At 36.1% G+C, this 22561-nt stretch overlaps 1 protein-coding gene across 1 annotated transcript; it reads left to right on the forward strand.

Moving 5' to 3' along the window:
- The first annotated feature begins 46 nt into the window (after positions 1 to 46).
- On the forward strand, positions 47 to 9373 carry LOC138332244 (intraflagellar transport protein 22 homolog). The gene is made up of 5 exons (XM_069280256.1): positions 47 to 178; positions 1887 to 2047; positions 2630 to 2728; positions 6157 to 6257; positions 6583 to 9373. The coding sequence occupies exons 1-5, from the start codon at positions 140 to 142 to the stop codon at positions 6732 to 6734; spliced, it is 552 nt and encodes a 183-aa protein (XP_069136357.1). The 5' UTR covers positions 47 to 139; the 3' UTR covers positions 6735 to 9373.
- Positions 9374 to 22561: the final 13188 nt, after the last annotated feature.

Raw genomic sequence — 22561 nt, forward strand, 5'->3', positions numbered from 1 at the left:
ATTATATTAACCTGTCTTTTACGACACCAAATTAATTTATTTCCGGTAGGTGGCGTTTTTGAGTTGCTTCCGCTAACAAATTCCTCAAGTTGAGTTCGGCTGCTAGTTTTTTTATTTGGACGCTTCAAATCTGAATAGAATGTTTAAAGCCAAAGTTTTAGTAGTGGGTCCATGCCAGGTAAGTGGCGTTACCTTTTAAAGCGTCCTAAATATACGCTGCAGAACAGGGGAAATAACACATTTCTGTCGAGTGTCCCGACCAGGAATCGAACCGTGTCTATTCATTCCTCTGCTAGGCCTATGGCTTGATAAAACCAACGGCCCTACTGACAGTACCAACTTTGCGGGCAAATACTTCGTCATATCAGGTGATGAGAGACATATAGTATTTGTTTTGTAGAAGAACAGGTAAATACACATTCTCCGGTATGGAAATGTACGGCTCTAATACACATTCTCCGGTATGGAAATGTACGGCTCTACTAGTATACCGACTGAGCCAAAGAAGCAAGCTCCGTCAGTAATTGGGATGTCGACGACGATTGACGTAACTCTGAACGACAGATTTCAGATAGATGGTCATTGGGAACGAAGTGGAGTTCTAGAAATCGAACTGCGGGAGTCAGGAATAATTGACGAAAAATCGTAATCCACGGCTCACGCTAGTCGTTTTGGTGTATAACTGTGAAGTACAATTCATTTTCGGTTAGTCCCACCTTCTGCTGATTTTATACAGTATATAACATCACAAAATTCACAAAAGATGAAGTCATAGATCTTGAAACCACGGTATTGAATTTGACCTGATCTATGTAGAACGGTTACACACTTGCCTCCCTTTTACAGTCTTCGCCTTGAAGACTCAACACATAAAGCTTATCACAGTTGGTCACATGCACCAAATGTAGTAGGAGCAGAAAAATGCACAGCAGACTGGGATTCAAACCCTGGACCCTCTGAATGCTCTACCAATTTAGCTACTTGGTCGCCGTCAACCCAATCCAAAACACTTGGCTCTGTCTTTTTTTTTTAAAAGTGATATCCAATATCTCCATGAAACCTCAAACTACATGACTTTGCATTTGGTTATTTAGTTGAATGCCAGTGTAGAAGAACAGAAAAACACACATTCTCATCAAGTAATCCAAGCAAAATGTAAACATACATAGTACATCTGCGTGGTCTGTTTTATAAACCAACAATCCAACAAACTGTAAGCCAAATTGATGCCATGTCTTATACTCTTTAAGTGTCTATAAAAACTATAAAAGTGTTGAGTAAATTATATGTAGGAATTCCACTAGTTTGACCAGGGATTAAAGGGACAATTCACTCAGGCTAATTCTTTTACATAACCAAGAAGCAAAATATGATATAAATGTATTGTTCTGCATTTCTTATGAAAAGTATAACATAAAATATTGACAAATTCCACGTCATTTTTTAGTATTTTAATTGATACCGTTGTAATTACAAATCGTTGATCGATACAATTAATCAGGTACAATATGTATGCTGTACCCATACCCGAGCCAAAGTCATGCACGTTAAACAAATGGCAATATAACCAATGAGGAGGTGATAAAATGATTTTTAAGCAAGACAATTCACCTAATAAGGTAAACACACTACTGTCAGAGCGATTGGAGCAGTTCTAGACAAAAGTAGCATTATTCTACGAGCAATACAGTTTAATCCTTAATAGTTTTATCCTTTATATCATAAATAGCTTTGTATTTGAGGAAGAAATCTTGATGTGGAGTGAAAGTAAATTTGATTAAGGTGATATCAGTGACCATATTTCTCAGTATGAAATCAATTGACTAAAAGCTATGTTGTAAAACAATGTAGATCTGTATTATCAACTTTTGTTCCTTTCATTTCAGAGTGGTAAAACAACAGTGTCTAATTTCCTAGCTGACGCTACAGATCAAGCTAGTGGAGAGTATCATCCCACACAAGGTTGTCGAATTGTAGAATTTGAATGTAACACAGGAGGTCGTCAAAATGTAGAGGTCGAGATGTGGGACTGTAGTGGTGACCGAAGGTTATGTGATAAAAAATGATAATAATCCTGCATGTGTATAAGCACCCATCCTCGCCCTGTTTTTTAGGCCTATATTTAATTTACCTTAAATTGAAATCTTTATGGAATGCAAGCTGAAAATATGAACAACATAAAGTGTCTTTATTATATTTCATGACGAGTTGATTTGTAGGTTATTCTGTGCAATATCTTTTATGAAATGACTAAATTTGGACCCACTGAAATGCCCCTCATAGTCACCACCTCATATCTTTAAGCAATACAGGAATTTCCATTTTATATGTTCAGTCTGCCCAACATTGGAGGCTTTTTATCATGCTATTCAGTAAAATTCTCTCTCTACTGTTGTACTATTAAAACCAGAAATTGGTAACAACATATCATATAAAACACACTTATAACGAACATACTTACAACAAATTCAGGGTTTCTAACATAGTGACTTTCATAGTGATTTTGTTGGTCCCCAGATATTTGTGGTAATTGTGTTTTACTGCATAGATGTATGCTCTAAATTATAGCATTACACTTTCATTGTTTATTCAATATTCATGACATCAAATTTCTGATCCTTTATTTTAGATTTGAGACCTGTTGGCCAGCCATGGCTAAAGATACAAATGGTGTGCTATTTGTGTTCAATCCTGATATGCCAAACCATGACAAAGATATGGAGGGGTGGTAAGTATCTAACCATGACATATATATGGAAGGGCTGTAAGTGTCTAACTATGACAAAGATATGGGTGGGTGGTAAGTGTCTTACTATGACAAAGATATGGAGGGGTGGTAAGTGTCTAACTATGATAAAGATATGGAGGGGTGGTAAGTGTCTAACTATGATAAAGATATGGAGGGGTGGTAAGTGTCTAACTATGATAAAGATATGGAGGGGTGGTAAGTGTCTAAATATGACAAAGATATGGAGGGGTGGTAAGTGTCTTACTATGACAAAGATATGGAGGGGTGGTAATGTTGTTTAACTATGATAAAGATGTGGAGGGGTGGTAAGTGTCTAACTATGATAAAGATATGGAGGGGTGGTAAGTTTTTTACTATGGCAAAATATATGGAGGGGTGGTAAGTGTGTCTAACTATGACAAAGATATGGAGGGGTGGTAAGTGTCTAACTATGAAAAAGATATGGATGGGTGGTAAGTGTCTAACTATGATAAAGATATGGAGGGGTGGTAAGTGTCTAACTATGATAAAGATATGGAGGGGTGGTAAGTGTCTAACTATGATAAAGATATGGAGGGGTGGTAAGTGTACTATAATACTATGACAAAGAAAAGATTGGGGTGGTAAGTGTCTAACTATGACAAAGATATGGAGGGGTGGTATTAGTGTCTAACTATGATAAAGATGTGGAGGGGTGGTAAGTGTCTAACTATGACAAAGATATGGAGGGGTGGTAAGTGTCTTACTATGACAAAGATATGGAGGGGTGGTAAGTGTCTAACTATGATAAAGATGTGGAGGGGTGGTAAGTGTCTAACTATGAAAAAGATATGGAGGGGTGGTAAGTGTCTAACTATGATAAAGATATGGAGGGGTGGTAAGTGTTTAACTATGATAAAGATATGGAGGGGTGGTAAGTGTCTAACTATGATAAAGATATGGAGGGGTGGTAAGTGTTTAACTATGACAAAGATATGGAGGGGTGGTAAGTGTCTAACTATGACAAAGATATGGAGGGGTGGTAAGTGTCTAACTATGATAAAGATATGGAGGGGTGGTAAGTGTCTAACTATGACAAAGATATGGAGGGGTGGTAAGTGTCTAACTATGACAAAGATATGGAGGGGTGGTAAGTGTCTAACTATGACAAAGATATATGGTAACTATAAAGATAGGAGGGGTGGTAAGTGTCTAACTATGACAAAGATATGGAGGGGTGGTAAGTGTCTAACTATGACAAAGATATGGAGGGGTGGTAAGTGTTTAACTATGACAAAGATATGGAGGGGTGGTAAGTGTCTAACTATGACAAAGATATGGAGGGGTGGTAAGTGTCTAACTATGACAAAGATATGGAGGGGTGGTAAGTGTTCTAACTATGAAAAGATATGGAGGGTGGTAAGTGTCTAACTATGACAAAGATATGGAGGGGTGGTAAGTGTCTAACTATGACAAAGATATGGAGGGGTGGTAAGTGTCTAACTATGACAAAGATATGGAGGGGTGGTAAGTGTCTAACTATGACAAAGATATGGAGGGGTGGTAAGTGTCTAACTATGACAAAGATATGGAGGGGTGGTAAGTGTCTAACTATGACAAAGATATGGAGGGGTGGTAAGTGTCTAACTATGATAAAGATATGGAGGGGTGGTAAGTGTCTAACTATGATAAAGATATGGAGGGGTGGTAAGTGTCTAACTATGATAAAGATATGGAGGGGTGGTAAGTGTCTAACTATGACAAAGATATGGAGGGGTGGTAAGTGTTTAACTATGATAAAGATATGGAGGGGTGGTAAGTGTCTAACTATGACAAAGATATGGAGGGGTGGTAAGTGTCTAACTATGACAAAGATATGGAGGGGTGGTAAGTGTCTAACTATGACAAAGATATGGAGGGGTGGTAAGTGTCTAACTATGACAAAGATATGGAGGGGTGGTAAGTGTTTAACTATGATAAAGATATGGAGGGGTGGTAAGTGTCTAACTATGACAAAGATATGGAGGGGTGGTAAGTGTCTAACTATGATAAAGATATGGAGGGGTGGTAAGTGTCTAACTATGAAAAGATATGGGGGTGGTAAGTGTCTAACTATGACAAAGATATGGAGGGGTGGTAAGTGTCTAACTATGAAAAGATATGGAGGGGTGGTAGTGTCTACTATGCTAATATGAAAAGATATGGAGGGGTGGTAAGTGTCTTAACTATGATAAAGATATGGAGGGGTGGTAAGTGTCTAACTATGACAAAGATATGGAGGGGTGGTAAGTGTCTAACTATGACAAAGATATGGAGGGGTGGTAAGTGTCTAACTATGACAAAGATATGGAGGGTGGTAATGGGTGGTAATTGTAGTAACTATGAAAAAGATATGGATGGGTGGTAAGTGTCTAACTATGATAAAAGATATGGAGGGGTGGTAAGTGTCTAACTATGAAAAGATATGGAGGGGTGGTAAGTGTCTAACTATGACAAAGATATGGAGGGGTGGTAAGTGTCTAATGAAAAGATAGGGGGTAAGTGTCTAACTATGACAAAGATATGGAGGGGTGGTAAGTGTCTAACTATGACAAAGATATGGAGGGGTGGTAAGTGTCTAACTATGAAAAGATATGGAGGGGTGGTAAGTGTCTAACTATGATAAAGATATGGAGGGGTGGTAAGTGTCTAACTATGATAAAGATATGGAGGGGTGGTAAGTGTCTTACTATGGCAAATATATGGATGGGTGGTAAGTGTCTAACTATGATAAAGATATGGAGGGGTGGTAAGTGTCTAACTATGACAAAGATATGGAGGGGTGGTAAGTGTCTAACTATGATAAAGATATGGAGGGGTGGTAAGTGTCTAACTATGACAAAGATATGGAGGGGTGGTAAGTGTCTAACTATGACAAAGATATGGAGGGGTGGTAAGTGTCTAACTATGATAAAGATATGGAGGTGAGGGTAAGTGTCTAACTATGACAAAGATATGGAGGGGTGGTAAGTGTTTAACTATGATAAAGATATGGAGGGGTGGTAAGTGTCTAACTATGACAAAGATATGGAGGGGTGGTAAGTGTCTAACTATGATAAAGATATGGAGGGGTGGTAAGTGTCTAACTATGATAAAGATATGGAGGGGTGGTAAGTGTCTAACTATGACAAAGATATGGAGGGGTGGTAAGTGTCTAACTATGATAAAGATATGGAGGGGTGGTAAGTGTCTAACTATGATAAAGATGTGGAGGGGTGGTAAGTGTCTAACTATGATAAAGATATGGAGGGGTGGTAAGTGTCTAACTATGATAAAGATGTGGTTGGGTGGTAAGTATCTAACTTCATACTGTATATGACAAAGATATGGAGGGGTAAACCAATATGTATGTAACCGTGATTTTAAGCATCCTCTTACTTGAAATTATAAACGTGTTTTCTTTCCCATAGGTATGACTATTTTGTGACACAACAAAATTTGAAGGATAGTCAATGTCTAGTATTTGCTCATCATAAGCCTGGTGCAAATGAAAGAGAAAGATCTCAGCTCAGTAAGTATTTAAGTATCACAATGAAATGCTTGGAATATGGGAATGTTCTTGTCCTTCCTTTGGTGATTTAGAGCGGGGAGAGAGCTGAAATCTCGTTTAGTAAAGACGTCATGTAAAACAGTTCATTTTGACCAACTGCCTTATATTAAACACTAGGTGAACTGAACCTGCCTTTCGACTGTTGGTATTGTCTCTTCTATTTTATTTTGATATAACAAATTGTTCTTACGCATCGACATGTCATAGAGATTGATACATATGAATTAATTTGATACAGCGTTAGAAGTTTGTGTTTTACTTGACTGTATCCTAACACTTGTTACAGGTGATACGTTTGCTAACATACAGATGGTACCTACCAACATTGAAGACGACGCCGATGACGTTAGGAACCACTTCAACAACTATCTCTCTCGTATCATATCTGCATTGTCAGACAATCGGGATAAAGAAGAACTCAGTATTATGAATAATTGATGTTTACTATTTATTTTGAATGACTGATCTATTTATTGTTGTAGTTACAAAATAATTTTTTTTGTATCCACAAAATAACTAATTTGCCTGCTTTTCAGAAAAGGGAAGATTATCCGTCCATTCTTCATTAGTTATTCAAGGATATAATCTAGGTGATTTCACTTGAATTCTCTTGTATGGATTGTCGGCATATAATTCTTTAGTAAAGATATGGAAATTTTGATAACAAACTTGAGTTACTTCCCCTTATCATTTTTTTTTGTGCTGAAATAATATGAATTGTTATGCCTGTCCTTATTTTGCAAAGCTATGCCTGACTACTGATTTTTTCTGTTCTTATTCAGAACTAAGAGGATATTTCTCACAGAAATCATTGGTCTTGGAAATGAAAATATTTTAAGTTACTAAATGAAAGGATCACACTCCCCTGTGATCGATCTTAAGATATTATAAGAGAGGCAGGCATAACAGATATAGATGTATCATTTACATTATAATCAGCATGCATTGCTACACACTTCTATTCTGTTTAGTGGTGTTGTCTTACATGTAGAAAAAAAATCATTAATTGTTAGAACAATGGACCAAGAGGGAGAAAAATGTGATTGTAATTTTTGTTTACGTGGTAAGATTGCCTTGTCTGTGAAGGTCTGGAACCTGAATACCTAAGAAAATTTTGTCATAATGTTGGTTGTTAAATGATTACTACCTTAACCTATTTGTTATGAGTTGATGTAAATGTAGTTTTCATTTAAAAGGTAAATAGACTTTGTGATAAACCTGAATGATGTCATACAAGTCTGTTGAATATACCTTTGATAGTAGGAACCATCTATACTTGTTTGGGAGATATCCGTGTGTTGGGACTTTACACAAAGCCCTAGAAGCCCTCATAGAAAAATCATCATTTTATTTGAAGGCTTTATTAATATTCTTACCTTGAATATTGCCTATAAGAAAAATGGTCTGATTCTATATGAATCACAAATTATTATATTAAAATGTGAAAATGATCAAAACTTGTTGATCTTTTTTTCCCTATCACACCTGAATGCTTTCCCTATAAGTTCCTTGATGCATTTTAAACATTCATCAGTGAGAATAGCTCAGAAGGCTTGCCAATTCATTAAAAAAAGAGCTACAGACTAGTACAAAGTGTGAAAATATTACTTGTGGCTGCTTTAGTACGAGTTAATATTTTAAACATGAAAATGATTGACAAAGATATAAATGTACATGTATTGGTTTTCTGGGTCATTTTAGTAGATATTACTTGGTACCAAGGATTTATAAGTGAAATATTCTTGATGGTACCAAAAAAAATGGGTCGATTAGTGTTAAAGGCTCACTACCTTTCCAGAGCAAAACATAAAAGTTTTTAGGTCACCTGAGACGAAGTCTCAAGTGACCTATTCTAATCGCCTTTTGTCCGTCGTCGTGCGTCGTCCGTCGTGCGTCGTGCGTCGTCCGTCGTATGTCCGTAAACAATTTACATTTTCAACTTCTTCTCCAAAACTGCTGAAGCAATTTCAATGAAATTTTGCACAAACCTTCTAAGGCATAAGGCCAATCAAAATTGTGAATTATATGGTCCCCACCCCCCAGGGAGCTATGGGAGGGGCTAAAAGGGGTAAAATTGACTAAAATTTCAAAAATCTTCTTCTCCACTCACAGATGTGATGGAATTAAATACTCTTCATAGATAGAAAGGTCCTAAGGTCCTTTACAAAAATTGTGAATTATATGACCCTGGGGTCTCAGGTTTCCCCCTGGGGAGGGGGTTAAGTTTACTATAGTTTATATTGGGAAAACACATTTTTGAGTATTATTTGATCATTTGTAATAGGAAATGAGTCAAATATTGTCAGAATTATCCGTATGAGATGGCCATTGAATCCTATTATTTTTTGTAATTTTTTATTTTTTCAAATTTTGTAACACATTTGACATGACAAACGAGGACACTTTCATTCTTCACATACACACACATACACCTTATACTATCAAATATACACACAGAGAGACGAAAGACAAAAAAACAACAGAAAAGAAAAACAAAGAGAAGGGAAAGAAAGATAGAGAGATAGAGAAAAAAAAAGATAGATAAAGGGGAGGGATAGACAGAGAGATGGTATTTAGAGTGGCACGTACAGTAAGTGAAGATCGAAGAAATAAAAAGTTATATCGGCAAAAACAAAAAAATGATAATAATGAAAAAAAAATAGATAATTAGAAACAAAGAACAAAAAAAAATCTAAATATATCCAAAAAAAAATGTATACATCTATGATAATCATATTGCGAGTATTTCAAGGTGAGGTGTACGAATAAAAGATTAAAGTTTAGCTATTTTTTCCCATTTTTTCCAGTCTTTCTCAAATTTAATTTTTGCTCTTTCTCCTTGGCTGTAAGCTATATATTTCTGAGTATTATAATAATCTTTTAAAATATTGACAAGACCATTAGTGCTGAGTGACTTATGGAGACATCTCATTCTATAAATATACTGTTTTATAACTAGCAGAATTTCATTGTCAGCTTTGAAGGAAATGGAGTTGGAGGAATGTAGACCAAAAATAAAAGTTTGTTTATTGAAACCAAGAGGAATGAATAAAACATCAAGTAGAGCTGTGAAACAATCTAAAAGATTTTGTACTTCTTTACACTCCCATAAAATATGAGTTATTGTTTCATTTTCAGAATTACATAAATTACAGTAAGGAGAAACAGAAAGATGTGCTTTAAAAAGAAAAGTGTTTGTTGTTAAGATGTGGTGATTTATTCTGAACTGTAGCCACTGTAACTTTGTGTTCTTAGTAATATGGAATGGAATTTTGTAAATTTGAGACCAAGTTGCATCATCAAGATCAAAGTCTTTGTTCCACTTAACTTTACCAGAAGGCACAGCTTCGTTATGTATTAAAATATTATAAAAATCTTTAGTACCTTTTCTTTCCTTTAGAAAATATTCAACGCTAATTGGTACAAATGGATACTGAAGTTTTGATTGAGGAATTACAGCCGATGATAAGAACTTTTTAACAGCCGATATGATACTATGATAATGAAGAAAGTTGGTATTTACATTGTACCTGTGAAGAAACTCATTGAAAGTGTAAAAACTCTTTGTAGTACTGTCTCTTAATAGATCATTGATTGTAATAACATTTTTTTCAAAAAGATTTTTATCATAAATGAACTTCTTATCAACAGTTATATTTTTATTAAACCAAATAGGGGTTTTCAGAATAGATACCTCTGTAGTAGTGTTCTTATCATTCATCTTGATCAGTGCATTCCATGCTTTAAAAACATCAATCCAAAATTTATTGGACATTTTTTTCTGGCAAATTTGTAAATATTCATTTCCACCATTAACTAAAATATCTACATTTACCAAACTCTTAAAAACAATTTGCCATTTAGCTGTAGTTTGAAAAAATCTTCGAATCCAACCAAGTTTTAAAGAACACAAGTAAGCTTTCAAATTAATCATTTTCAGGCCACCATTTAAAAAATCTTTAATAATTACATCCCTTTTAACTTTATCAACCTTGCTGTTCCATAAAAATTCAAAGATAGTGGTATTCAATTTTGAGATAAATGATTCATCAGGATTTGGCAATGCCATAAACAAATGATTAAATTGTGAGATCAGTAAGGATTTGATTATCTGAATTCGTCCTATTGGAGTAAGTGATCTTCTTTTCCAAGTTTGTATCAAAGACTTCAGTTTTATCAATTTTTTGTCATAGTTCATTTTTGGCATCTCATGTAAGTTAACATGGAAGTCAATACCTAATAGAGTAAATCTCTGTTTGCCCCACTGTAAGTTCAACTCTGGGAGATAAGTGTCTTCAGAGAATTTCTTACTGCCAATCCAAATTACATTTGTTTTAGAGACATTCATTTTTAAACCAGATATTCGTTTATAAAAATTAAGTTCAGTAATGGATTCTTTTAGTGATTGTTCTGAACCATCAAGAGCGAGAGAAGAATCATCAGCATATTGTGACAGAAGAAGAGGACAATTATTAATTTCAATACCTTTGATATTACTATTCTGTCTTAATCTTAAAGCTAAAATTTCAGCACAAAGGATAAAAATGTAAGGTGCAATAGGGTCCCCCTGCCGACAGCCTCTTTGTACCTTAAAAAAAGTTGAAAGATTTCCACCCTGATTGATTGTTGCACTAACATTACTATGGAAAACTTTTACCCAATTTATAATATCTGAGCCAAAACCAAAAAATTTAAAGACCTTTTCAATGAAATTCCAAGACACTGAATCAAAAGCTTTCTCAAAATCAATTAACAAAAGCATTCCAGGAATATTTTTTTCTTCTGTGAATTGCATTAAATCATAAATCAGCCTTGTGTTTTCCCCAATAAAACGTCCCGCAAGAAAACCAGTTTGATCTTTATCTATAATCTTATCTAATACAGTTTTTATTCTACGAGTTATTGTACCTGAGGCAATTTTATAGACAACAGTGAGCAGAGTGATAGGTCTCCAGTTTTTGATGAAGTGTCTTGGTTTATCTCCCTTAGGTATACAAGTTATAATTCCACGTCGTTGAGAAATAGAAAATTCACCATCATAAAACCCAGAATTGATTGATCTAACAACAAAGTTACCTAAAAATTTCCAAAAACATTTAAAAAATTCAACTGTAAAACCATCAATACCAGGACTTTTGTTATTTTTCATGTTTTTCAAAGTTACCCCTGCTTCGTGTAAAGTAATTAATCCTTCCAATTTTTCTGAGTCATTTTTATTAATTTTGCAAACATCATAATCTTTAAATACATCATTTAAATCAATATCTTCCAAATCAAAATCAGGGCTGTAGAGATTTTTATAAAAATTTTGAACCTCATGTAGAATTTCTTCTTGCTGTGTAATAACCTTTCCATCATCCAATTGAAGTTTTGGTATTATTTTAGAAGTGTAGTTCCTATTTTCTAAGTTAAAAAAATAATTTGTGGGTTTTTCACCTTCCTCAATCCATTTAGCTTTAGATCTTATTAGACTGCCCTTAACTTTTTGTTCTCTTATTTTCTCTAATTCTTTCTTTTTTGCTTCAAGCTGAACTAAATTAATATTATTTTCCTGCTCAAGTTTCATGATATCATTCTTAAGTTCATCTTCAATTAAATTTTTCTGTTTTTTCAAGTGAGATGAGTATGATATTGTTTTACCCCTAATGTGTGCAAGCAGAATCTCAAGAAAAGTAGGATCAGAAATAGAAAGTTGAATATTCTTATCTTCTATAATGTTGATGTTATCTAAGTTATAAACTGGAAGACAAAACATTGTCTTATACTCTGTAATACATTCTTTTACTAATTCTAGATAGTTCAAGTCTTGTAATAAACTATTATTGAATTTCCAAACACCTTTTCCTGCCTTGAAATCTGTTAGTTTTAGAGATATACTAGGGAAAGAGTGGTCTGACCTGTAGCCAGGCTCAATATTTGACTTAACTACACTGGAGAGAAGATTATCTGAAATGAGGAAAAAATCAAGACGAGCCTGTTTAAGCGGATTACTTTTTCTCCATGTGTATCTTTTCAAGTTTTCATGATGCTCCCTATAAATATCAATAAGTGCAAAATTCTCTATAATTTCCAATACCTTATCTCTGGCTTTATAATTATTAATTTTCTTATAGCTATTATCATAATCTTTTTCTGGATCTAAAACCAAATTGAAATCTCCACAGACAATAACATCGTTATTTCCAAATTCTTCTATAGTTTCAGTCAAAATATTATAAAAATCTGGATTGTCATCATTGGGACCATACAAGCTGATAAGTGTGACGTTATGAGATTCTAATTGAATTTCAATTGCTATAAAATTACCATCAGGCTCACCCCCTTTTTTCACTTTGATAACTTTGAACTCAAAATTGTTTCTAAACAAAATGGCCACACCCCTGGAATTGGATTTAAAGGAATTAAAGAAACACTGAAAACCCCATTCATTTCTAATAACATTTTCATTTTCTTTTGTGAAATGTGTGTCCTGTAAACATATAATGTTAGTTTTCAAAACTCTAAAATAAGAGAAAAGATCTTTGCGTTTTAGTTTTTCACCTAAACCACGACAATTTGCCGATATAATAGAAATATTATTATCTGTCATAATAAAAATAGTATGGAGTGAAATAATTGAAGTGTGATAGTACATGTGCCGACTCGAAAAGATAGGAAAGGAGCGGAAAGGAAAGATGTGTAGATAGAAAGAGAGAACATTTAAAACAAATAAACATAAGGTCACGATACTCGTGAACACTGTCAACCAGCACACTTACCCTCAAAAACATACCAATGCAGTAATACTGTTATAATAGAATATAAACATGCACGAATCTGCAATAATCTCATACCGGAAGTAAAACACAGTAGTATAAGTGATAGATCCATATCCGACCTCAAGATCCGGAATTATATCAGTATATATATAAAATATGAAGCAACACATGTATACATTGTCTTAGTTTTCTAGTAAGTTAAAAGGTTGCCGAACTGTTGAAATTATAGAAAAGATTTAATCATTTGCAGCAGTAATATTATCATATTACATATAGAGTATGTTATAGTAGTTAAGCACGTAGAAAATCGAAAAATTTAATAAATAAATATATTGAACATAGAGCAGATCAAGTAGTAATGCAGTCATATACAAGTATGAAAATCGAAATAAATAAATAAAAAAATAAATGAATGAAAAAATAAATAAATAAATAAATAAATAAACTCTTACCTGTAGTATGGAAATATTTAAATCCCCAAAATCACTTTCAATCATGACACTGACACACAAAACGAAGAATTAACACACAGAAAAAAAACTCATAATAGTTAAAATTTCGGTATAATCCAGGAAAAAAAATCCTGGTGGCACCATAGTGCCTTGTCACTTTACCGAAATATCAAAAAGCACATTGTCCTAGAAATTGGGGGGCCGCGGTGGCCTAGTGGTTAAGATGTCCCGACATATTACCACAAGCCCTCCACCTCTGGGATGCGGGTTCGAATCCCATGTGGGGCATTTGCCAGGTACTGACCGCTGGCCGGTGGTTTTTCTCCGGGTACTCCGGCTTTCCTCCACCAACAAACCTGGCACGTCCTTACATGACCCTGGCTGTTAATAGGACGTAAAACTAAACAAACCAAACCTAGAAATTGGAGTCATTCATCAGGTAATCCTCTGTGAGTGGGGTGTCAAACAATAGTTTTCTCTTTTTACCATTGGTAAGAATAGCAAAAAGTTTCCCATCCGTGCTATAGGTATTCTTCACACATGAAAGTTTGTAGGCAACATGGAGTATCCTCTGATTGGCTCTGGTGAGATCCTCAAACACAGTAAACTTCGATTTCTTCAGTTTGGAACGGGCTTTGATCACTTCCATCTTCTTACGTCGCCGAACAAACTTAACGATAGTGTTCCTAGGTTTGTCACTCTTGAAGCGTCCCAGTCTGTGGGCAATGTCGATGTCATCTTTACTTATCTGGACGTCCAGTTTCTCCTTTACAAATTTTACAACTTTGGAAACACATTCCTCAATCGATTCAGTATCTGTGGGATCATCTAGTCCATTGATCCTAATGGAATTTTTGCGACCATGCTGTTCCAAGTCGTTTTGTGCTGCCTCAGAAATTACTTTGGTATTCTGCAGGTCACAGAACTGTTCCTCAAGGGATATGACAACTGTTCGTAGTTTGTCATTTTCAGTCTCTAAGTCAAATATCTTTCCCTTTAATTCCTCAATCAACTGCTGGTTTTCTATTTTGATGTCTTCTTTCAGCTTTCTATTTCTGTCTTCAAGATCTTGCTTAGTGACCACACTTTCAAGCAAACGTGAAATATAATTCAGTCTTTCATCAATAGATTTTTCGGCAAATCCCAATGATTGAAGTCCTGATTTCTGGCCAATAGATCTTCTTTGCCGTGCAGGATTCATGATGAATATATAACACTGGCAGTAAGGTATAATATAGTATAGTGAGTACAGTAGGTACAGTCCAGGTAAATTCCAGGTAAGTGTGGTTAACAGTGTTCACGTGCTGGGTGTCAGTCCATTGTTACAAAACACGGTCCAAAAAACATATTTTCAAAATAAGAATTTCCAAATAGAATTCACTAAAGTCACAATCAATCTTCCATAGTGTTGGTTGCCAAAATTTACAAGTGAAATCTTGATAAATCTCATAGAAATAAGCTTTTAAGGTGGAGCTCCTGACACACAACCACCCAGGTCCACATGACCTTGACCTCCCATTGAATCCTATTAATCAATTTTCCATAACTGACCCCCAGTGGCCTTAGGGGCGGGGTCAAAAGGGGTCAAATAGGCTATAACTTCAAAAATCTTCTTCTGAAATCCTGGAAATGGTAGAATCACATACTCTTCGTAGATGGAAAGGTCTTGAGGTCCTTTACAAAAATTGTGAATTATATGACCCTGGGGTCTCAGGTTTCCCCCTGGGGAGGGGGTTAAGTTTACTATAGTTTATATAGGGAAAACACATTTTTGAGTATTATTTGATCATTTGTAATAGGAAATGAGTCAAATATTGTCAGAATTATCCGTATGAGATGGCCATTGAATCCTATTAACCAATTTTCCATAACTGACCCCCAGGGGCCTTAGGGGCGGGGTCAAAAGGGGTCAAATAGGCTATAACTTCAAAAATCTTCTTCTGAAATCCTGGAAATGGTAGAATCACATACTCTTCGTAGATGGAAAGGTCTTGAGGTCCTTTACAAAAATTGTGAATTATATGACCCTGGGGTCTCAGGTTTCCCCCTGGGGAGGGGGTTAAGTTTACTATAGTTTATATAGGGAAAACACATTTTTGAGTATTATTTGATCATTTGTAATAGGAAATGAGTCAAATATTGTCAGAATTATCCGTATGAGATGGCCATTGAATCCTATTAACCAATTTTCCATAACTGACCCCCAGGGGCCTTAGGGGCGGGGTCAAAAGGGGTCAAATAGGCTATAACTACAAAAATCTTCTTCTGAAATCCTGGAAATGGTAGAATCACATACTCATAGATGGAAAGGTCTTGAGGTCCTTTACAAAAATTGTGAATTATATGACCCTGGGGTCTCACGTTTCCCCCTGGGGAGGGGGTCAAGTTTACTAGGGAAAACACATTTATGAGCATTTTTTGCTCAATTTTCATAGGAAATGAGTCGAACTTGTTTAGAATTATTAGCCTGAGATAACATTTTAATATCATATCTATATTGGTCCTGGTCAACCCCCTCGGGCAGAGGGGCGGGGCCAAAAGGGGCAAATAGGCTAAAACTTTAAAAAATTTCTTCTTAAATACTGGAAATGGTAGAACCAAATACTCTTCTTAGATGGACAGGTCTTAAGGTGTTTTATGAAAATTGTGAATTATATGACCCATCACGTTTTCCCCCTGGGGAGGGGGTCAAGTTTACTATAGTTTATATAGGGAAAACACATTTATGAGCATTTTTTGCTCAATTTTCATAGGAAATGAGTCAAACTTGTTTAGAATTATTAGCCTGAGATAACATTTAAATATTATATCTATATTGGTCCTGGTCAACCCCCTCAGGGCAGAGGGGCGGGGCCAAAAGGGGCAAATAGGCTAAAACTTTAAAAATCTTCTTCTTAAATACTGGAAATGGTAGAATCAAATACTCGTCATAAAAAAGGCAGGTCTTAAGGTGTTTTATGAAAATTGTGAATTATATGACCCTTGGGTCTCAGGTTACCCCCTGGGGAGGGGGGTAAGTTTACTGTAGTTTATAAAGGGAAAAGACATTTTTGAGCATTATTTAGTCATTATAATAGGAAATTAGTCAATTGTAGTCAGAATTATCCCTATGTGATGACCATTGAATCTTATTACCAAATTTTCTTTGACTGATCCCAAGGGGCCTTAGGGGCGGGGCCAAAACGGGTCAAATAGGCTAAAACTTCAAAAATCTTCTTCTGAAATTCTGGAACTGGTAGAATCAAATACTCTGCATAGATTGAAAGGTCTTAAAGTCCTTTACAAAAATTGTGAATAATATGACCCTGGGGTCTCATGTTTCCCTCTGGGGAGGGGGTCAAGTTTACTTTAGTTTATATAGGAAAAACACATTTATAAACATTATTTGCCTATTTTTCATAGGAAATTAGTCAAACTGGGTTAGAATTATTAGCCTGAGATAGCATTTTAACATCATATCCATATTGGTCCTGGCCGACCCCCAGGGGCCAGAGGGGTGGGGCCAAAAGGGGTCAAAATGGATAACATTTCAAAAATCTTTCTTCTGATTTCACAGATTTGATGGAACCAAATAATCTTCATAGATTAAAAAGTCAAATTTATAAAATCACTGACTGACTTCAAGGGCCTGATGGGCAAATATATAGTGTTTATATGCATGTCTTTGTTTCATTCTGTATCTGAACACAGGTGACCGTTAAGGCCCATGGGCCTCTTGTTTAAAAACCTCAATAACATCAGAAAATATATACTGATGGCCTAAGATGAGGTTACAACACCAAACATATGCAAGATTCTCTGAGTAAAATATATATTCAACTATCGCGAGGTATTTAGGACGACGGTGGGAATCATAAGACGACCCGACCCGCATTATAAAAATAAACATTTTATTTATTTTTATCAATTTGTTCAGAAGGGTTAGTACATGTAGTATTAACGGTAAGTTAATAACTTTTGTGACTCTACAAAATTATCGATCTCGTTTCATATTCCCATTTGAAAAATTAAAAGCATTTTCAGAAGGTAGTGGGCCTTTAAGTAACCCGTCTCGGAGTGAATATGTAGATTTAGCGCTGGTTTTGAGATGTAGCCCCGAAAGGAAACAAACAGCATTTCATACTTTTTACTACAGTGTAGGCATTATTTGTAACAGAACAAGGAAAATGTCTAGAGCCAACCTCAGACTCCTAGCGAGCAGGGAATTCATGGACACAGGGGGCCAACTCAATGAAAATGGATGTTGTCATACATTTTTAGCTCACCTGGCCCGAAGGGCCGGTGAGCTTATGTCATGGCGCGGCGTCCGTCGTCCATCCGTCCGTTCGTCTGTCCGTCAACATTTCCTTTAAATCGCTACTAGTCGTAGAGTTCTGCATGGATTGTAACCAAATTTGACCACAAACATCCTTGGGGAGGGGGAACAGAACTTGTATAAATTTTGGCTCTGACCCCCCCCCCCCCCGGGGGCAGGAGGGGCGGGGCCCAATAGGGGAAATAGAGGTAAATCCTTTAAATCGCTATTTGTCCTAGAGTTCTGCATGGATTGTAACCAAAATTAGCCAAAAACATCCTTGGAGGCAGGGGAACAGAACTTGTATAAATTTTGGCTCTGATCCCCCAGGGGAGGAGGGGCGGGGCCCAATAGGGGAAATAGTGGTAAATCCTTTAAATCGCTACTAGTCATAGAGTTATGAGTAGAATGTAACCAAATTTGGCCATAAACATCCTTGGGGGAAGGGGAACAGAACTTGTACAAATTTTGGCTCTAACCCCCCCAGGGGCAGGAGGGGCGGGGCCCAATAGGGGAAATAGAGGTAATCCTATAAATCGCTGCTTGTCCTAGAGTTCTTCATGGATTGTAACCAAATTTGGCCACAAACATCTTTGAGGGAGGGGGAACAGAACTTGTATAAATTTTGGCTCTGACCCCCCGGGGGCAGGAGGGGCGGGGCCCAATAGGGGAAATAGAGGTAAATCCTTAAAATCGCTACTTGTCCTAGAGTTCTTCATTGATTGTAACAAAATTTGGCCACAAACATCTTTGAGGGAGGGGGAACAGAATTTGTATAAATTTTGGCTCTGACCCCCTGGGGGCAGGAGGGGCGGGGGCCAATAGGGGAAATAGAGGTAAATCCTTTAAATCGCTACTTGTCCTAGAGTTCTGCATGGATTGTAACCAAAATTAGCCACAAACATCCTTGGGGGAAGGGGAACAGAACTTGTATAAATTTTGGCTCTGATCCCCCAGGGGCAGGAGGGGCAGGGCCCAATAGGGGAAATAGAGGTAAATCCTTTAAATCGCTACTAGTCATAGAGTTCTACATGGATTGTAACCAAATTTGGCCACAAACATCCTTGGGGGAGGGGGAACAGAACTTGTATAAATTTTGGCTCTAACCCCCCAGGGGCAGGAGGGGCGGGGCCCAATAGGGGAAATAGAGGTAAATCCTATAAATCGCTACTTGTCCTAGAGTTCTTCATGGATTGTAACCAAATTTGGCCACAAACATCTTTGAGGGAGGTGGAACAGGACTTGTATAAATTTTGGCTCTGACCCCCTGGGGGCAGGAGGGGCGGGGGCCAATACGGGAAATAGAGGTAAATCCTTTAAATCGCTACTTGTCCTAGATTTCTGCATGGATTGTAACCAAAATTAGCCACATTCATCCTTGGGGGAAGGGGAACAGAACTTGTATAAATTTTGGCTCTGATCCCCCAGGGGCAGGAGGGGCGGGTGCCGAATAGGGGAAATAGAGGTAAATCCTTTAAATCGCTACTAGTCATAGAGTTCTGAATAGAATGTAACCAAATGGGCACAAACATCCTTTTTGGAAGGGGAACAGAACTTGTATAAATTTTGGCTCTGGCCTCGCGGGGGCAGGAGGTGTGGGGCCCAATGGGGGAAATAGAGGTAAATCCTATAAATCGCTACTTAATTGTCCTAGAATTCTGTATGGATTCACAAGTAATCAAATTTGGCCACAAACATCCTTGGGGGTAGGAGCACAGAACTTGTATAAATTTTGGCTCTGACACCCCGGGGGCAGGAGAGGTGGGGCCCAATAGAGGAAATAGAGGTAAATCCTTTAAATCGCTACTAGTCATAGAGTTCTGCATGGAATATAACCAAATTTGGCCACAAACATCTTTTGGGGCCCAATAGGGGATTTAGAGGTTAATATTAAAATTCCTTCAGAAAAGAAACAATGAACCTGTATTCAGAACATTACTTGGCATTACAAACCAGGTGAGCGATACAGGCCCTCTGGGCCTCTTGTTTGTATTTGGTGGAAGGACTGATGAGTATATATGACAGTCATGTGATTTATTTTTTTTTTAAATATGAGATTTGAAAAATTATTCAAAAATCGGGATAACTACTAGATTCTATTCTCTGTTTTATAGTAAATGTCCCGATTTTTAAAATAATTTTTCAAATCTCGTACTTTTTGAAAAAAAAGTCATATGAATGTCATATATACTCATCAGTCCATCCACCAATACAAATTAGAAAAAATGTATGACAACATCCATTTTCATTGAGTTGGCCCCCTGTGTTCAAGGATGATCTGACCGCAACAACCCGTGTCCTAGTAAGCTTAAGGTGGATATCGATCTTGACAGCATTAGAGCACATGCCTGACCCTGAAAGAATTAAAACAGCAATTAGATGTTTTTACTACTAACATTGGTATGTATTGATTATAACAAGGTGATAATGATAGGTATGCAAACTGACCAAATATACATGTATTCAGGACGTTTAGTGGAGACGAATGGAACAGTTCTATAGTAGTAGTGATGTTCATTCAGGGGATCCTCCTCGATACTCCATGGGTTCCAATCGCTTACGATCACTACACCCCATGTCACATCGATTATGGGGATATGGAGACACGAGTTCCACTGTCCAGAACAAACAACCACAGAGTAGGGGATTCATGGATAATCCGATATCACCGCAACAACCATCCCCGATACTCCAGGGGTTCCGATCACATACAATCTCCTATCTCATAGTAAAACTGAAGGCAGCTCATCAGAGAAAAAAAATCTGAACCAATCACAGGCTAGCAAAAAATTCCTTTGAAGACTCCAGGGAGAGCGACGCCTAACTTCAAAGCCGCACAGTCGACCACAGTGTACCGTTTTACTATGAGATAGTCCAGGGGTGTAGAGTTCGTAAGTGATCAGAACCCCTGGAGTATTGATGCGCAACAACCCATGTACAAGGTGGATCATCACAACATTAGACAGTATCCTGGGTTAGAATAATATATTTAAGCCAACCAAACATCCAGATTCTTGTCCTGAAAAAGGGCCGAGTGTCGAGGCAATTGTAAGTTCACCTTCTGTTCCGGGAGAGGACATCGATTGTTGGCAGCTGTTAAAATAGCAAGTTGTGCCACAAACCCTTTAAGTGTCAAGGGAAATGATATGATAACTTGAATGACTCCCAATAATAACAACAGAGCGACAAGTTGATGAAGGACTTAGTAGCACCGACAAGACAGGTGTACCAGGAAAGTTTAAAGCAAGGATATTCAGGCAAGTACTCTAACTATCAACGCGATTCTGATGTGATCAATAATGGTCACAACCATATTATTATGTTTGAAACCGTAAGTTAACGTACCTTGGATTTAAATCTATGTGAAATTCAGGTCGAAAATATTGTAGTTCTTTATCATTTCATTTGCATGTTTATGGGTAATTTAGTTTGTATAATAACTTTTATAAAATTTGGACCATTGTGTCAAACACAATATTTCAATTTTATCACAAGTTAGAGATTAAAAGTTTAAAGACGAGAAGTCCAATTTAAAATAAGTTTTTGTGCATGACAGGCACATTTATATATGTACTTGTAGATATTGAACGGATATTAATACAAAATGTAGTACATGAGATACTACTGTATTTAAAAATGGTATTTGTTTGTATTCATTATACATGTATGGTAATAGAAGCGGAAAGTGTAAGCTTTATAAAAGAAATGATATTTTTTTGTTAAATGAACTAATATTAATTAAAAGCCTCTTATTGAAAATTCTGAACATTCCTTCCATTTTAACTCTGCTTGGGTTTCTGTGATAATAGGATGGGACATACTTTAATCTTAGTTGTTTAACATTAATATTATTAAATATAAAAAAAAAAAAATTCATTTCCTATACTCGTATTGCATAATGTACATTTTCTACCATTCCTTTGCAACACTCTCCATCTTCCCGTTTCTACTTGTAGTTTCATATAAGAATTTAATTTTTGCAAAGTTTTGAATTTTAATTTTTCAGCCGTATCAAGTAATCTTCTAAACCAAAATTTTCTTCAAAAAAATTATAAACATGTCAACTTGTCTATCAGTTTTTGTTTAACTTCGTTCTTTAAAAAGTTAATATATGGTTGACATCTTTGCTGATATAACCAGACATGACTTAAACCTTCATGTACATTATCTAAAGTATTTTTTATAAAGATGATCCATTTTAATTGTATTTGTCCTTTTTCAAATCTTGATAATTTATTTTCATTACAAATCAACATATACCAAACATAATTTGACCATTCTTGATCTTATATCAACATCTAATGAGTATCTTCCAGATTCTATATATACCATAAAATTTGCCGTGCTTTTCTCAGGCCTAATATTCTCTTGCAAAATTGTAAAAGAAGTAAGAAGTTTTGTGTTCTCATATTCCCATATTTCACATGAGTATGATAAAATAGGAGTGACTAGTGTATCATATAATTTAAATATCAAGTCAATTGGTAAGTCAATACCGGTTATTTCTTATTTTACGATATACAACATAAAGTGCCTTTTGGGCATGTTCAGACCGTCGATTTTTCGCTGCAGTAAAGTTGCCATTGTAAATAAACAAAATGAGTGTGTCTTGTATCTCAAGCTTCCCATTATATAATGTGAACTTATTTCCATTGTTATGTTTTCTTTTTGAAAAAAACTACTAGCTTTGTTTTTAAATTTATTCACTATTACTTTCCAATATTCACTACCAAAGAAACACAATTTAACAAAGCATGATAA

Source organism: Argopecten irradians, chromosome 9 (genome assembly GCF_041381155.1).
Source record: "Argopecten irradians isolate NY chromosome 9, Ai_NY, whole genome shotgun sequence".
Lineage (NCBI taxonomy): Eukaryota > Metazoa > Mollusca > Bivalvia > Pectinida > Pectinidae > Argopecten > Argopecten irradians.

Bases quoted from the DNA above. Each gene is read 5' to 3' on its own strand.
- LOC138332244 (XM_069280256.1), top strand. From the start codon at position 140: ATGTTTAAAGCCAAAGTTTTAGTAGTGGGTCCATGCCAG. The intron at 2,048-2,629 runs GTTATGTGATAA...CCTTTATTTTAG, and splicing joins GACTGTAGTGGTGACCGAAG to ATTTGAGACCTGTTGGCCAG. The intron at 6,258-6,582 runs GTAAGTATTTAA...CACTTGTTACAG, and splicing joins AAGAGAAAGATCTCAGCTCA to GTGATACGTTTGCTAACATA.